At 41.6% G+C, this 18,512-nt stretch overlaps 1 protein-coding gene across 2 annotated transcripts in view; it reads right to left on the minus strand.

Annotated features, from left to right (window-relative positions):
- Positions 1 to 7,236: 7,236 nt before the first annotated feature.
- Positions 7,237 to 18,512, minus strand: part of Wdr12 (WD repeat domain 12) — a 20,568-nt gene continuing 9,292 nt past the window's right edge. For both annotated transcript variants that reach the window (XM_028765595.1, XM_028765596.1), the window contains exons 5-14: positions 17,881 to 17,987; positions 16,460 to 16,575; positions 15,270 to 15,424; positions 14,462 to 14,507; positions 12,719 to 12,804; positions 11,433 to 11,573; positions 11,212 to 11,317; positions 10,958 to 11,090; positions 9,568 to 9,640; positions 7,237 to 7,335 (exon numbers count right to left, since the gene is read on the minus strand). In XM_028765595.1, coding sequence (XP_028621428.1) covers positions 7,258 to 7,335; positions 9,568 to 9,640; positions 10,958 to 11,090; positions 11,212 to 11,317; positions 11,433 to 11,573; positions 12,719 to 12,804; positions 14,462 to 14,507; positions 15,270 to 15,424; positions 16,460 to 16,575; positions 17,881 to 17,987 — 1,041 coding nt within the window. In that variant the 3' untranslated portion in view covers positions 7,237 to 7,257. The remainder of the gene's footprint in view (positions 7,336 to 9,567; positions 9,641 to 10,957; positions 11,091 to 11,211; positions 11,318 to 11,432; positions 11,574 to 12,718; positions 12,805 to 14,461; positions 14,508 to 15,269; positions 15,425 to 16,459; positions 16,576 to 17,880; positions 17,988 to 18,512) is intronic.

The following is an 18,512-nucleotide window of genomic DNA, read 5'->3' on the forward strand; positions in this document are numbered from 1 at the left end:
AGCGACACCCAGGGCCCGCGCCCTCCGCCGGCGGAGACAGCTCCGCTCTGGCCGCGCCGAGCTCGTCCGCGCACCGGCCCAGCCGCCGCCCGCGAGCCCGCGCCCGCCGCGCCGGTGCGCCGAGGTGCGGGGCTCCGCGGCGGGAGATTTAAACCCGCGGCCCTGCGCGCGGCCGCTCCGCTCCGCGCGCCCCGGCGTACCTGTCTCCGCCGGCGGAGGGCGCGGGCCCTGGGTGTCGCTTGCCCGTGAGAAGTGACGGGCGCCGGGCGCTGAGCCGAAGGAGCCGAGGTGGGTGCGTGGAAGACCGACTTGGCCTTGCCTCCCAGCTCCCGCCTTCTCCGCGCTGCCTCTGCGCCTTGGTCGCCACTTACTACTAACTAGGGCTCAGCGCGAGGCAAGTGTTCACGCGGGGCTTCACACTCATTTTTAAAGGTTTAAAGAGGGACAACTGTTAATAACTGACTTCAAATGCCATATACAGAACTGTAGTTCCGAGTGTGAGAGTGAATGATAAACCAGTTTTCAAGAGTAAAAAGCAAATTCTGAGCCTAAAATCCTCAGGGGAAAAAAAATGAAAATGAGGTGAAAGGAAAATTATTACTGGTAATAATAATAATAATAAATAATAATAAAGTGCTTTCTTTTTCACTGACGTCCAACTTGAACTTTCCTAAAGGTTTACAATATACGAATTCATTGTATATATGACATATATAGGCTAGCAATGGGGGAAAAAACTCTTGGGATAACTATCGGAGGGATCATGGAGAACTACATGAGGTAAGGGTTCACACTGAATATTAATTACAAAGTCTGTAAAGTGTTTAAGTTTTAGACTAGAAAAAGAGATACTGCCGGGCAGTGGTGGCACACGCCTTTAATCCCAGCACTTGGGAGGCAGAGGCAGGTGGATTTCTGAGGAGGGAGGGATCGAGGGAGAGGGAGGGAAGAAGGAAGGATTCGGGACGTTTTCCCCTCTAGGAAAGTGTCAATAGCTTCTCTTGCTCCTCAAAGTCCAAATCCTTGAAAGGATATGAATTAGCAGGAAGTAGATATGATTGGTCAACTGCAGTTCAAACCAGGAACCCACGACGAGAAGTTAGTGGCAGTCACAGCAATTCAATGAGTCCAGCTGTTAGCGAAGCAACAGGTGAGCAAAATGAAAAAGATTAAAGCTGGGCAAAAACTGATGTGGAGGACGGCTAGTACAGCCAAGGCAAGAGCGAGCTGCTGGACGAACTGTTGGCGTATCACAGGCTACTGAGATTGAAGGCGGAAAGCTCCTGACAGAGCTGCAGCAGCCCCTGTAGGACTGGAATATCCCTCCCTCCTTCCTCCACAGCAGCTGGAAACTGCCAGAAACTTCTGGGTGCCCTATAACCAGTTCAGACCCTACTTCCCTACCCGACAGGGTTAGAAAGCAACCCCCTACCTGGTTGAGGTTGTGTTAGATGGCTCAGTACTAGTCCCCTCCAGCTCCAGGTTTTAACAGTTCTTCCCTGATTGATCCTATTTTAAAATTTTGAGTTTTTTTGTTGTTGTTCTTTGTTTTCCTGAGACAAGTTCTCACTCTCTAGCTCTGGCTATACTGGAACTCACTATGCAGACCACACCCCATCTTAGATCCACCTGCCTCTGCCTCTACCAGCCAGGTTTATTTGTATGTACACAGATTCAGCCAACCATGGCCCATCTGGCTCTCTATAGCAGAGCTGACAAGGGCTTCCATTTTGGCAGATTGCTTTTCAGAGGAAGAGAACTAGACTCAGGCTGGCTCAACCAGCTCTAGAAGTTCCTGGAGAAAGAATACTGTCTTCAAGGGGACCAATCCTTGGGAGATTCACCATGCTCCAGCCTCCAGGACTTCACCTGCAGCTGCAAGGAGGCCTCCTTCCTTGTCTGAGCCGCAGGATTCCATGCTCTGGCTGCAGGGGGAAAATTCATTCCTGCAGCTGTCTCCAACCTCCAAGATCTGACCAGAGACAGACTCCAGCCTCTGCCTGTCTGCAGACTCAAACTCAAGGTTGGCATCCCAAAGCTTTCCTCGAGTGTTCCACCTGTAACACTGCTCTCTCAGGTGTGTTAAGAGCAAAGTCCTAACATTTGCAACCTCTTACTGGCACCTGCAGCCTGCTGAAGTTACAGGGCTGTAGCCTCTCAGCTGGCATTCTGCTGCCAAGAGTCTCAGTTCCTACTTAACTGTTGAATTGTTATGCCTGCATGGCAGTTAAGTTCCCCATTGCTTTGCCTTAGGTATACATCCACCCCATTCGTGGGGAGGGCAAGGCAAGAACTCGTCAGAAAACTGTCTCAGTATTGTTAGCAGTTTCCTCAGAATTCAAATCTCCCTTTCTGGAAAATAGTCTCACAAGACTCAAGAGGCTCATCAAGATCCAAGGTTAGGAAAGCAGCAAACAGTTGCTTCTGAGAAGAGACCGAGTATGACTGCCAGCAGGTTAGCAGGGAGCTCTAGGCATGTGGCTTTTGGGAGTTGTCACCACGCTGAGGGACTTTTTGGTGACTTAACTGTCATTGTGTCATTCATGCTCCTATAAGTTACCCTTACCCATGCTTCTAGAAAGTAACCTAAGCTCACTGCTTTGCTAAGCTAGTGGACTCCTTTAATGGTCCACTGTCAGCCTTGTCTACAGTGAACAGATGCTGTTTACATTTCCCTAGGAAGTCACACAGAACACTAGCACCATATTTATCTACCAGTCTGTTCTTTCCATTAGATGCTTTGCTGTTCCATTCTTATGTATCTCTGCAGCCTTGTCTCCTAGTACTGTGCCTAATGCAAACTTAGGTCCCTAATCAATGTTTATTCTACCAATGACTGAAACAAAAAGGTCTAATGGCCAGCTGACATAGTACCTAAACAGAATTAGACATCATTCCAAGGAACAAATGACTCGGAAACAGTAAGCAAAACAACTAGGATGTTACCATGTCAATGGTATGCTTGTTTCTTGGGCTATTTTAGGTAATACTTTCTCTCCAACAGTTACAACTGAATTCAGGAGGACAAGCTATCTTTCCCTGCTCTACCTGACACAGAAAGGCTTGCCAAGGTCACAGCAGGAAGTCAGCAGTCCTGGTAGGTTTCTCACTAAATCAAGGCATGTTACAGAAAGAGGGACAGTGTTTTCAAGTACTTGTGTCACAGATCACTAGGAAGCAGTGACACGAGTGTGGAAATGTCTCTTGGCAAACCATGATGAACTACTGATGACACTTCTGGGCAGTAATCAGGAATTCCTCAGGATAGTCCTTTTTATAAAGTGAATTAATACTCCAACTGGTAGGATTGATCAGGGTGTTTAAGTGACTTATACTAGTGCCTTAAGAAACGAGGAAAGCAGAGTTGGGCGTGGTGGTATGTGCCTTTGATCCCAGCACTCAAGAGGCAGAGGCAGAGGCAGACAGAGATCTGTGAGTTTAAGGTCAGCCGGGTCTGGATAGCAAGGGTTACAGAGAGAAACAGTCTGTAAAGAAATAAACAACAACAGCAAAAACACCCCACCAGAAAACAACCCTGCCCCCAACACAACTAAAAAGTAAGGCAGCATGGTTTAAAAAAAAAAAAAGACTGAAAAGTAAGATGACTTGACATGTGGAATCACAAATGAGATCCAAACAGGTAATAAGGTTTGTTTTTCTTTTTCTTAGTTTAAGACAAGGTCTCAGTATGTAACCCTGGCTGGCCTGGAAGGCACTATGTAGACCAAGATGACCCCCAAGCTCTGAGATCTACTTGCCTTGGCCTCCTGAGTGCTGGATTAAAGGCACTGGACACCATGCCCAGTGTGATCTTTCCATTTTAAAAGATTTGCTTTGCCTTTATGTATATGCATCAGATCAGAAATTGTCACTTCTTTCACCGGAGCACCTGGATCTGCAGTTAATGATTCTGAGTCCCAAATATTTCATTAGTTGCTTTGGTCATAGGATCTTTTGTTTCTTACAAGATTTATTTATTTTATGTATGTGAGTACACTGTCAGAGTCTTCAGACACACCAGAAGAGGGTATCAGATCTCATCATAGATGGTTGTGAGCCACCATGTGGTTGCTGGGAATTGAACTCAGGACTTTGTCAGTGCTCCTATCACTGAGCCATCTCTCCAGCCCTGGTCATAGGATCTTATCATAGCACAAAAACCAAATTAAACATTCATCATTTCCTAGAACCTGGAAGGCATAGATATATGGCTATGCATACTTCAGTTCCAAATGGAATTCTAATTCCAAAGGAAGAGGGTATTTTCTGTATTCTACATAAAATATAAAATTTAAATGCCTTGCTTCCACTGGGCCTTCTCCAGATAAAGCAAGGTTTTATTTTCATATTTTTCCATGATAAAATATCGTTCCTTCTAGGAATCTAAAGGTAGCTTGAGAGGAAGTAATATTTCCTGGTGTATGAAGTGTTATGTACACTTCCTCCCTAACAGTATTCAAGCTGGTATTTAGGACTTTTCTGTGCCTCCCTCAGTTGGAAACAACCTGCACCCTCTTTCCCCTGTCCAGATGTGGCTCAGCTGCCACTCAATGAGATTCTTGAGAGCTAATTTACTTCTCATTGCTGTTTACACCCTTTTTCTACTATCCCTTTCTTTCTCTGCACTTGGGACATCAGTGTGGCTAAATTCTAATGTCTGCCTCTTACACTTTGTGCTTTTTCCCTTTCCAATCCCTAACAACATTCAGTTTCTTCCTAATTAATTTAATTAGGTATATTCAGCCTAAATTTGTATATACGCATACATATTTAACACAAGGCCTCAAATATGTTAACTAATGGTATCTATCACTAAGTTGGCCTCCACTGCCTAAGCCGAATTTTAAATTTAGGGTATTATATTTAGTATTATAAACACTAAGAACAGACACTGGTTAAGCAGGAGATCTGGTCTCGACCTATCTACAGCTCCCTTCCTGTAAAACAGCACATATAATCCCTATGCTCCAGCTTATCCCAGTGATAGGCAAGCAGCCCCAAGTGAACCTCAGAGACAGACATGTAAAAGTCCAGGGTTCTGCTGGAAGGAAAGGGACCATGGAAAGGAAGACAGTTTTTGAAGAAAAAGAAAAGCACATTAAAAGATGGCTAGAGCCGTTCAACTTATGTTGGCCTCTTATTTTCCTGTTTAGGGACTAAATTCTAACCACTTAAACAGCCCGAGATTAAATGGCAGATTAAATGGCTTAGATACAATTCTTGTCAGTGATACCAGGCCTCTGGCTTTGCAAGCATCCCTGTTGAGACAGCCTGAAAAGAAATAAGGTTGTTGTGGAACCAGGACTGGGACTGACTAGGCAAAAGACAGTTCAGATGCCACATTCTTTCTTCCATCTGTCTTGATACCCGGGCCTCCTCACCTTTGCTTTTCAGAATGCCTGAATGCATGGATGTGCACCATTTGTGTCTGACTCCCAGGAAATGGAGCTGCAGAGAGTTGTGAGCTGCCGTATGGATGCAGGAAATGGAATACAGGTCTTTTGCAGGAGCAGCAAGTGCTCTTAACTGCTGAGCTGCCTCTCCAGCCTGGCCTTTTCACCTTAATTGTACTCATTTAGGCTATGCATACGCATTATCAGCCCAGACAGTTAAGTCAGGAAAGACTTTCTTTTTTTTTGTTTTAATAGCTTTTGAGATAGGATCTCTGTCTATCCCTGGCTGTCCTGGAACTCACCAGGCTGTCCTCGAACCTGCAAAGATCCACCTGCCTCTGCTTCCCAAGAGCTAGGATTAAAGGTGTACACCACCACTGCCCTGCTATTCAATGGATTAACACATTAATATTTACATTATTTTAATGCTTTAAACACTCAACACAGTCTTATTTTCTTTTTTTTTTTTTTTTTTTTTTGGTTTTTTGAGGCAGGGTTTCTCTGTGTAGCCCTGGCTGTCCTGGAACTCACTCTGTAGACCAGGCTAGCCTCGAACTCAGAAATCCGCCTGCCTCTGCCTCCCAAGTGCTGGGATTAAAGGCGTGCGCCACCACCGCCCGGCGTCTTATTTTCTTATACATACTACTTTTTAGTGTTTTTTAACCCCCCCTTTTTTTTTACTATTTGCTTTTTAATGTTAGATAACTGTTTTTTCCATACTTTTATAAACATTTTTTTTTTTCACAATTTACTTACAGGTTAGTTGTGTGCAAGCCACAGCATGTGTATGGAGGCAAAAGGACAACTTGCAGGAGTGGATTCTTTCAGACCTGAGATCTGAACAAGCATCTTTACCCACTGACTCATCTTAATGACCCTCCTATAAGTTTTCATTTTCCTTATTTTTTTTTTTTTTGAGTTTCATCCTGACCCTGATTTGAACTAGTTATGAAGCCGACCCTAACTCAAGTCCGAAGCCCCTTGCTTCTACTTCTTAAATGTCAGGGTTATGAGTGTGTGCTAGGATGCCTGGCTCCTATAGCATTATTAGTCTTTTCTAGATGTTTTTCTTCAAATAGCTAATTAAAAAGCCAAGAAATTAAAAAAAAAAAAAAAAAAACAAGTCACTATATTTGAAAATGTATCCCTTTTAAAAAGTATACTTTACAATTCAAGTTTTAGGAGTCTGCAGAAGGAGGAGAATTCAGGGCATATATTTATTGCATTTTATAAACATGAACGACAAAGATAGTAAAATGTAGCCATTATGAAAGATGAACTGTTATCCAAATTTTTAAAAAGCTGCTTCTGGTCTCTGCATTGACAATGGTATCAGAGGATTACCCTCCATTGATTTCTTTTTTACTGAGACAGCCTCAAGTAACCATGGCTGGCTGCCTCTAAGCTCACTATACAGCTGAGGGTGACCTTGAACTTTTGATTTTTTTTTTTTTGCCTCCAATTCCTCTCAGGACCTAGGATTACAGGAATGTACTACCATGGCCACTTTTTGGGTTTTTTGGGGTTTTTTTTTGTTTTTTGAGACAGGGTTTCTCTGTGTAGCCCTGGCTGTCCTGGAACTCACTCTGTAGACCAGGCTGGCCTCAAACTCAGAAATCTGCCTGCCTCTGCCTCCCAAGTGCTGGAATTAAAGGCGTGCACCACGACTGCCCGGCCCATGACCACTTTTTTTTGGGCAGTGCTGGAAATAGTATGCAGGGCTTTGGAATTTTAGGGAAGCACTCTACCAGCTGAGCTATATTCCAAATCCTCTTTCCAATTTCATTCATAGTTTATGACAACAGTGAGACACTAAGAATTAAAACAAAACCCAACAAGAAAGTCTCTTATCAGCCATTCATTTTCAAGCCCCAACATGGGAAGTGGTAGGGGAATATCTGTAGGAATACAATTTATTGTCTGCTCCTCCACTCAGAAGTAGCTGTGTAAAAAGAAAGAGAAAAAAGTAAATATATACAGTAGCCAGACACTATTAAATATGACTGATTTTTTGTTTTGTTTTTGAAGACAGTTTCTCTTTGTAGCTTTGACTGTTCTGGAACTCATTCTGTAGACCAGGCTGGCTTTAAGCTCTGAGATCTGTCACTCTCTGCTTCCCCAGTGCTAGGATTAAAGTCATGCACAACCACACCTGTGAAGACATTCTTCCTGGAAGTCTGTATACCCTGTATTTTGACCATACTTCCCAACCAGACCCTCCTTTGCTTTTTTCCCTCCCTTCCCAACTGTCTTCCTTTCATGTCATATATACATATAAATGATTTTATATATGTATGTAAAATGGCCCAGCTTGAAACAGTATTTAAGGGGACAATTAGAACAAACTTCTCTATTATAGGTTAAGCATCTTCATTCCAAAATTCTTCAGTGTAGGTTGGAAATGTAGCTCACAGGTAGAGCTGAGCACAGGTGAGCTGTAGCTTACATGCTAAGCACATGTGAGGCTTCTGGCCAATAGCCAACAGCAAAAGCAAACACCCCAACCAGAAAAAATCCCAAAGTGCTAGAATCTGAAGTTTTTTGAGTACTGACATGATGCCACAAGTATATAACCTCTCACCTGACCTGATGTGACAGGTCACAGTCAAAAGACAGGCACGTTCTTTTATAAGATCAGCTTCAGACAATGTGTATAAGATACAAAAGAAGCCAAAGGCAAGTTTGCATTTAGAGTTGGGTTCCATTCTAAAATATCTCATAAATGTGCAAATATTCCAAAATCTGAAATGCTTCCTATCTAAAGCATTTCGGGTAAGGAATGTTTTCTGAAGACAAGTATTCATTCACACCATACCATAAGCTGGCCTCAAACTTGCAGCAATTTTCCTGATTCAGCCTTCCTAGTACTGGGGTTACAGGTCTGAGTTACCACACCCAGAAATAATCAAGTCTTTAAAAGCTAGTGTATTATTTTCAGGCAAAAGCATATGCAAATTGTCCAGCAGCTCTAGGACCTACATCTGGAAAGAATTCTCAGACAAGAACTTATGTATGCACATTTTAAAATATAATCCATATTATGTAAAATATCCCTAGCTGGGCATTGTAGCATACATCTGCAATCTCAGCACTTAGAAAGCTGAAAGTGGAGGCTGCTGTGAGCTTGAGGCCAGCCAGGGCTACACAGCAAAACCACGTCTCCCTCAAAACAAAAAAACAAACAAACAAACAAACAAAAAACAAAAAAAACCAACAAACTCAAAAGCCGTGATACCATTAGTCTGAAGTGGTGAATTTATGGACCTAATGGGATTAGTAACTAATGTCTCATTAATATATTCATGAGGTACCTGGGCCAACATAGGCCTATAATAGATACTGAAGCTGAGAGGATCACAAGTTTAAGGGCTGCCTATGTTAGAGTAAATTTCAAGCTAGCCTGGGCAATTTAGTCACATCCTATGCCAAAATAAGAAAAAATAAGAAAAAGAGGACTAGTGTATGCCTATAGCCTCAGCATTGGACTGAGACAGGGAGTCAGCTCGAGGTCATCCTCAGCTATACAGTACACTCAAAGACAGCCTGGCTCTATGAGACCCTGTTATCACAAACAGGAAGGAAAAAGAAGGCTGCTGTATAACCAATTGGCAGGTGACTTGCCTAGCACAGTGAGAACCCTAGAGTTCTCTGGAATGCTAAAAGAAGTAAAATGATATTCATGAAGGAAAAAAAATACCTGGTTTTTTTTTTTTCCAATTTTTAATACTCTAAGCTATCAAGGAGCAAATTATTTTTTTGGTACAGGATGTAAAAAAAATAAAATAAAAATTAGAAATATAAAATGGCTAACTTTTAAGTTGGACAGTGGTGACAGAAAACAGATAGGCAGCTCTCTAGAGTTCTGGGCCAGCTGGATTTATATATCAAGTTCTAGGACAGCCAGGGCTACAGACTAAGACCCTGCTCTGAAAAACAAAACAGCCGGGCAGTGGTGGCGCACGCCTTTAATCCCAGCACTTGGGAGGCAGAGGCAGGTGGATTTCTGAGTTCGAGGCCAGCCTGGTCTACAGAGTGAGTTCCAACAGCCAGGGCTACACAGAGAAACCCTGTCTTGAAAAACCAAAAACCAAAACAAAACAAAAAATCCCTGCTAACTGTAAACATCAGGATTATCCGTTTTTTTTTTTTCACTAAGTAATTTGTAAATTCTTACCCCTGTGTCTGTCCAGTCCACACTTAGAACTTTATCTTCATGAGCAGCTAGATCGTAGAGAGGAGCCTTACAACTAAAGGTGAGAACAAACATGTTTTATGTGTCCACTGTTTCAATACACATATGAATAATCACTAACACTTTCCTCAAAACTTTACTGGATTTACTCCAACTTTGCTGGATTTACTACAACAAATACTCAAGAAAAATGCTCTCCAATTACAGAAATTTATTCACAATAAGGCCCATTTTATACTTTTGTACTTGAATTTTATTCCAAATCATGGCTTACATATCCTTTGTCTAGCCAATTGTCTTAATTTATATTTATATTAATTTATAATTTATATTTCTAAGCCAAACCTGTTCCTTGAGCTTCATGTGTATATGCATGTGTATATGTGTACACATACACACCTATATTTATTTATTGTTGGAAAGGCAATATCTGGGTATCAAAACCTTTTCTCCTAATTTATTAAAAGGTCATAAAAATGGGTTTGTAAGGTTGTGTGGTGTTTTTAAAAAACGGGTTAAAAATAAGCAATAAAACCATTAACATGCGCCAGGCGGTGGTGGCGCACGCCTTTAATCCCAGCACTTGGGAGGCAGAGGCAGGCGGATTTCTGAATTCAAGAGTTCGAGGCTAGCCTGGTCTACAGAGTGAGTTCCAAGACAGCCAGGGCTACACAGAGAAACCCTGTCTCGAAAAACCAAAAAAAAAAAAAAAAATGAATAAAATTCCTCTGTTTTTGGGCTTTGTATGTATACTTGTGTGCACATGCATGTACAGGTAAACATGTATGTAAGAGGACAAGCCTGGGTATCATTCCTCAAGTGCTATAGACAAGTTCTCTCACTAGCCTGGGATACACCAAGTAGGCTAGGCTAGCTAGCTGGCAGTCTGCAAGGATTCCCGTTTTGTCTCCCCAGTGCCAAGATTACAAACACATCTACTAGTCTGTTTTTCTCATTTGGGTTCCAGGGCCCTCATGTGTGTACAAGGTAAATATTTTACTGAGCTGTCCCTCCAAACCAATTCTGAAACTTTTTGAGTATTAGTATTTGTCATATTAAGTAGTATAACTGAATATGCATTTGAATATTTATTTCATTCTCTGGATGTAATGATAATTGATATATCTGTTTTGCAGATCATAATCAGGTTTACTTTTAAGATTTATTTTTTAGTTATGTGTATGTATGTATCTGTGTGGCGTATATACGTATGTGTTTGCCCTCGAAGTCCAGAGGCATCAGGTCCCCAGGAGATGGAATTACAGGTGGTTTTAAGCTGTCAGATGTGTGTGCCAGGAACCTAAGCCAGGTCCTCTGCAAGAGCAGCAAGTGCTTTTAACTACTAAACCATGTTTCCAATCCCAACATTTACCTTCTTGTATCCCATAGCTTCACAATGTTATCTAAAGAGCCTGAGATCAGCTGCTGCTCATGGGTAGGAGACCACTTCACTGATGTTACCCAGCCTGTATGTGAGGTGAGGGACAGCGACACCAAAGAACCATCTGAATGAAGAAAAAGAAAATGCAATGAATTTTAGGAAAGAAAAGCAGAACATACCTAAAGAATATTTGTAGAAACTTATCTTTTAATTTTTTTCAACACTCCCCACTGGATAGAACCTACCTTTAGTCCGGGGGTCCCACAGTCTAATATGCCTGTCTGTGCTTCCAGATGCCAAACGTTTACAAAGGGGAGAATAGGAAATACAATTAAACACTTTATTTCCTGTCTGAAAAATAAAAAGAAAGAACATTTAACCACAGTGGGCTAAATGCACCCACCTTTAGAAATTTGTTACCAAAAAGATCTCTAATTAGAGCAACACCAAAATTAAGTCTTCTTACCAGAGTTGATTTAAGACCGCCAGATTCAACATCCCACACTCTAACTGTGTGATCCCAAGATGCACTGCAGATTTCTTCGGAATCTGACCAAAGGACTGAGGAAATTGCTTCTGTGTGGCCAGAAAGAGTCACCAAGGGTGTCTAGAAATGAAAAGTCCCCGAAAGGAGAAGAAAACATTTTCACCACAGACTAACTAAGAGACAATTTTTGGGTCAGCCATGGTGGTAAACATCAACACTCAGGAGGCAGAGGTCAGGGGAACTCTTGAGTTCTAGGCCAACCAAGGCTACACAATGAAACCTTACCAAAATAAAAGAGTAGACATTAATGTCCAAAGTACATTGAGAGATTTTTTTTGCCCAGTGGCTTGCTTTTTTTTTATAGTTATCCTCCAACATAGCCATTTGTGTCTTTATTTTATATACGAAGGGGTCAATGGTGCCAAGGCTGATGGCCTGAGTTTATCCCAGGGACCCAGATAGTGAAAGGAGAAACAACCCCCAAAAGTTGTTCTCTGACCATCACACATATGCCCCCCCCACACACACACACACTAAAATGCTTTTAAAAATTAAAAAGCAGAAGTCAGGAGGCCAGAGGGATGGCTCAAAAGGAAAGGGTCCTTGCCCCAAGCCTGATAACCTAAGTTCAATCTCCAAAACCTACATCATGGAAGGAAAGAACTGATTCCCACAACTCTGCCTTCCACACATGCACCTTGGCTCAGTCAAACCCCCACCCTAAATAAATGTACAAGCAAAAAATAAAAATCATTAGTTTAGGGCTGGAGGGATGGCTCAGTGGTTAAGAGTAGTTGCTGTTCTTCCAGAAGACCCAGGTTTGGTTCCCAAACCCCAGCCAGGCTGCTCACAACCTAACTCTGGCCCCAGGTGACCTGATGTCTATGTCCTAATGGACCAGGCCGACTCCATCTTAGGATTAAAAGCCATCTTATTACAAGGTCGAAATAAGTTCATTCCCGTTTTCAATAGAACTTGGGTTTATCATATCATGAACTGTTTTGTGGATTGGGAAGGGAAAAAGGATGTGATTATATTTTAATTAAAACAAAACAAGAAAAACAGATGCCTTAATCCCAGTACGGGAGATGGTGAGGCAGGTGGATCTCGAACAAAGCGAGTGCAGAGTGAGTTCCAGAACACCCAGGGCTACACAGAGAACAGAGTGAGCGCAGAGTGAGCTCCAGGCCAGCCAGGGCTACACAGAGAAACCCTGTCCTGGGAAACAAACAATCCCTCCCAAAACAAAACAAATCAAAACTTACTCTTGTTAGTCCCAATTGTTCTGTTTTTTGCTTCTTTCTTGGTCGATTTGTGGGTTCTTCCATTTCATCTTCTTCATCTGTAGGGACTGCATCATAAAGAATAATAATTAATACTGAAAAATTTAGTCAATATTAATGGCAAACTGGAAGAATGTCTTATTTTCTGGCTATACAGTTTTCTTTCTTTTTTCACTTATTAGGTAATATATATTCCTTGTTATTTTGGTTAACATAAAAAGGTATATAGAAACACTATCTGATCCCTGGGGGGTGGGGGGGTGTTGTAGCTCAGTGCTAAAGCACCTGATCAGAATGCATGAGGTCTTAAACTCAACCCGTAGTATCATCAAAAACAAAACTATGACCTGAATTAGCAATCAAACATAGACAAGTACTTTTTTTTGTTTTAAAGCATATTAAAAAACTCAAAATTAACCAGTTTGAAAACTTACTGTCTTTATGGTCATTGTTATGAATATGTACCATTTTGTCATAACTAGTAAAAACTGTTTCCCCACTCAATTCAGATTAAGTTATGGCCATATTATATTTATACCACGCAGGAAATGGGGTAAAAACTGGTTGGAAGATGTACTTCAGCTGGGCAGTGGTGGCGCATGCCTTTAATCCCAGCGCTTGGGAGGCAGAGGCAGGTGATCTCTGAGTTCGAGGCCAGCCTGGTCTACAGAGTGAGTTCCAGGACAGCCAGGGCTACACAGAGAAACCCTGTCTCAACAAACAAAAAAAAAATAAAATCAAAAGATATACATATGAAACTGCTAACAGCTGGTACCTAATAGTACCTCATTTACCCGATACAACAGAAGAGCACATATTTCACAAAAAGAAAACAAGTTAAACCAATTTTTTAAAAAAAATTTGGTGAGTTTCCCCTTTCTTTTTCTTCCATTAGCATTTCCTAACTTCTTTCAAGAATCCTTCCTCCTCCAACTGTGTTTTTAATCTATATTTTCAAAAATGGTACATGACTGTAATCCCTAAATTTGGGATGCAAAGGTAGGAGGATCACATATTTGACTTCAGGCTGGTCTATACAGCCAGTGCCAGGTTCCAGGATAGTAAGGGATCTATACAAGACCCTGCTGTAAACTTTTTCTCTTTTATGCATGTTTTGCCTGAATGTGTGTGTGTGTACCATATGTGTGCCTGGTGCCAAGGAGCCAGAAAAGGGTGTTCGATCCCCAGGAACTGAAGGTGATGATGGCTGAGGGCTGTTATGTGAGTGCTTGCACTCAATCTGAGTCTTCTGCATGAACAACAGGGACTTAAATCACTGAGCTATCTCTCCAGCTACTCGATAATCATTTAAAATAATACGCGCTTCAGTGCAGTCTGAGATCTAAGACACATTTGTCATATATGTAGCAATCCATTGACTGTTAAAAACTTAAAACAGGCCGGGCCGTGGTGGCGCACGCCTTTAATCCCAGCACTTGGGAGGCAGAGGCAGGCGGATTTCTGAGTTCGAGGCCAGCCTGGACTACCCTGTGAGTTCCAGGACAGCCAGAGCTACACAGAGAAACCCTGTCTCGAAAAAAAAAAAAAAAAAAAAAAAAAAAAAAAAAAAAAAAAACTTAAAACAGAAATTCATATCACACTTCTTTTTGTATATACTAAAACACAATGGTCTATTTTTACAGCACATATGAACTATAAAAGTCCCTCACTGAAATTATAGAAACATCATTAATAAGTCAAATTATTAAAAAAAAAAATGTATACCTGTAGACCAGATCTTTAGCATCTTATCCCAGGAGCCACTGCAAAACTAAATAGATACATATGAAGAAGAAAGCATATGTATAAATTATTTTCCCCGCCCCCACTTTTACTTTTACAGGCTCTGAAATCTCTCGTAGATAATCATACTCATGGCCTCCTACTATTCTGGAAGCTGTAGTCTCAATCTCCATGGCAACATTCTTATGTGGACCTGAGTCCTGCTTAGATCAAAGTGGGCACAGTACATTAATAGGTCTGTTCTGCTTCTAGAACAAATTAATCATGAGAAATGAAGTTAGACTTTCCCTATAGGAAACAAAGATTTTTCCCCCCAAGGGACAAATATTACAGTATCTAAAAACTATGAAGTATTTCCATGTAAAGAAAAAAACAGTATAAAGTTCAAAATGAGCAAAAGTAATTTGGGAACACAGAGAAAGAAGGTTGGGGAATGCCAGCCACATTTAGCCTCTGTTCCAGATGTTTTTTTTTTCGAGACAGGGTTTCTCTGTGTAGCCCTGGCTAGCCTCAAACTCTCAAACTCAGAAATCTGCCTGCCTCTGCCTCCCAAGTGCTGGGATTAAAGGTGTGTGCACCACTGTCCAGCTAATTCAATTTTTAAAATATAATTTATATAATAAAGACAGACATACCAACTGAAGAACTAAAGTAAATCTATCTTTTATTCTATGGCTATTTACTTTGAGTCTAAAGTCTTAGTATTTTTAGCTTCTGGTTGTTATGCACGTTAGACAGCATTAGGATGAACACAGATACACACAACAGTGACAGCACAGTAGCTGCTCACCTTAGTTCCTGAGCTATCGACTGCAATGGCGTCCACACTCCCAGCATGCCCTCGGCAGCAGTGCAGAGCTTTCACTTTGTTCCTCTCTACATTCCACTCCCACAAGACGATGGTCTGGTCCATCGAGGCTGTCAGTAGTAAGCAGGACAAACTGTCTAGAACAAAGGAAAACAAGAAACAAATTAGTACAGAATCTCAACTGCATCTTACTCTTTATCACTCAGCATTCTTGTGAATGTTTTAATAGTCATCAGATGGATTGTTTTAACAGAGAGCAGACATGGTAAAAAGGGAAAATTCTTTTTTTTTGTTTTTTTGTTTTTGTTTTTCGAGACAGAGTTTCTCTGTGTAGCCCTGGCTGTCCTGGAACTCACTCTGTAGACCAGGCTGGCCTCGAACTCAGAAATCCACCTGCCTCTGCCTCCCAAGTGCTGGGATTAAAGGCGTGCGCCACCACCGCCCGGCCCAAAAGGGAAAATTCTTAAGTCAGGCTTAGTAGTGTGCGTGTAATCCTGGCCCTCAGGAGGCTGAGGCAGAAGGGCGACAGGTTTTAGGTCTGCCTGGGCTGTAAAGCAAGTCCTGGGATAGACTAGGCTACACAGTGAGAACCTGTGACTGCCCCTCGCCTCCAAAAAGAGAAGATGCTTTAAAACAGGAAAAATGTGTTCAATACATTTAGTAACTTAAAATGTACACTGATAGTTTTGGTAAAGATTTACTTTAATAAACTTATACATGGCTCAGGGGCAAAGTGTATGCCCAGCATGTACAAACCCTGGGTTCAATCTCCAGAACCACAGGAAAACAAACAGCAATCTATGGAATTTAAAAATATAATTATTGGAGCTTGAGAAATGGCTCAGTGGTTAAGAGCACTGGCTGCATCTCTAAAGGACGCAGGTTCAATTCCCAGCACATGCATGGCACTCACAATTACTGATGACTCTAGTTCCTGGGGATTTGTGACACAAGGCATGCACACGATGCACATATATATGCATGTAGTAAATACTCACATGCATAAAATTAAGTAAATCTTAAAATATATAATCTTTTCCTTCTTGGATACCACATTTCTGAAAGACCTCATAGCAACTGAGGCCGGAAGCATTTCTTACCCAATCACTCTTTTGCTACAGTAAAATTAGTTCAATGTTAACCTCTTAAATCCCTCTTAAGTAGAATCCTACCTTTTTTCACCCAAGCCACATCTTTCACAACATCTGTATGTCCCACAACTGTCATTATTGACTTTCCTTCCAAGGACCAGATCCGAGAAGTCTTATCATAAGAACCAGACAGGATCCTACAATGAGGGAAAAAATGCTATAAAATACAAAAGACCTTTGACGACCCGAAAATCACTTATGGCAACGACAAAGTAAACTTTGGACAGTAAACTCTTCTTTTTATGAAGAACAAGATTTCAAAGCAAAGCAAATAGGTTAGATGTTATACTATTTTTACGTTAAAAATATGGTATTTCACCTTTGTTGCTGTTGATACTGTAAAATTCACTAAAGCAATGCAAACTACTTATAAAGCCTACAATCCTTAAGTAATCACTGAAAACTATTAAAGAGGAAATGGGGTGTAGCTCAGAGGTGGAATACTTGCCCAGCAAGCAGAAGCCTCTGGGTTTGATGTCCAGCATCAGACAGACAAGACATACAAACCAAGATACACACACACACACACACACACACACACACACACACACACACACACCCCAAACAAACCCAAAACCAAACCCACCCAACTCAACTCAACTCAACCCAACCCAACCCAACCCAACCCAACCCAACCCAACCCAACCCAACCCAACCCAACCCAACCCAACCAGAAAAGTCATGAACAAGACAAGACAGGCATGGTAGTACACCTTTAATACCAACACTTGGAAGACAGACACAGGAGGAGTTCACTGAGTTTGAGGCCAACCTGGTCTACATAGGGAGTTCCAAGATGGCTAAGCAGTAAAGCACTTGCCAGAAAACCCAGTGACCTGAGTTTAGGGCCCAGAACCCATGTGATGGTAGAGGGTGAGACCCAACTTGATAAGAGTTGTTTTCTGACTCCCACATGTCTTATCCACTTGCACAAAGGCATGGGCACGACTGACATACACTCCACAAAGCAAAATACCTAATAATAAATAAAAGGAAGGACAGAAATAAGCTACCACTTAGGATGATGATCAGCAGTAGGTATCTGCTCTATGATTTGCATTCATATTCATCCCTCTTTGACTCCAGGCTGCCCATGTTAGCTCTACAGTAGTATGTCTGCATCTTCATGGTAGCAGGCAGGAATAGCCATAAAAATGAATTTTTCTCCTCCATGAAGATATCTCTGGTTTTAAATATCAATGACTGATGACTTATATAGAATATAAATTTCACACCACAACATTTTGAAACAAAGAAACCTACTAATAATCACTTGTTTTCTTGAATGCACTGGCTGCAAAAAAACCTGTTTTTTGTGGCCACCAATACACACAGCACAAATTATTTTTATGAAGAAAAAGGAATCAGAGAGAAATAGTCACACCGTGGATGGCAAAGACTGAAGGAAGTACGGAAGACAAAAGCATGTACCCATGGCCTACCATTCTTCTGCCCCTTTAATCGAGCTGATCCAGTCATCATGGAACATGCACTGCTCTGGCTGGGGAGCGGTGTATTTTTCTACATATTCTAGTTCCACAACCTCTTCCTAGTCACAGAGAGGACAGAAAATAAATTGGGAACAGTTTTAAAATATTACCTTGAGGACAGAAAATTTGGGAGCCATTTAAAAGTTAAGATTTCAGCTTGGTGTAGTAGTGTGCCCCTAATCTTAGCACTTGGGAGGCAGAGGCAGGTGGATTTCTGAGCTCAAAGCCTGGTCTACTGAGTGAATCTCAGGACAGCCAGGGCTACACAGAAAAATCTTTTCTCAAAACACCATAAGAAAAATTTTTTTTCTCCCTCTTTGGTCTCTTATTAAGCTAAGATTATAAAAGTTAGCGGCCTTAGAAAACTTACATTATGGGCTGGAGAGATGGCTCAGTAATTAAGAGCACTGTCTGCTCTTCCAGAGGTCCTGAGTTCAATTCCCAGCAACTACATGGTGGCTCATAACCGCCTGCAATGGGTTCTGATGCCCTCTTCTGGTGTGTCTGAAGACAGCCACAGTGTACTCACATACATACAATAAATAAATAAATCTTTAAAAAAAAAAAAAAGAAAAGAAAGAAAG

The sequence above is a fragment of the Grammomys surdaster genome, unplaced genomic scaffold, assembly GCF_004785775.1.
Source record: "Grammomys surdaster isolate TR1022 unplaced genomic scaffold, NIH_TR_1.0 165, whole genome shotgun sequence".
Taxonomy (NCBI): Eukaryota; Metazoa; Chordata; class Mammalia; order Rodentia; family Muridae; genus Grammomys; species Grammomys surdaster.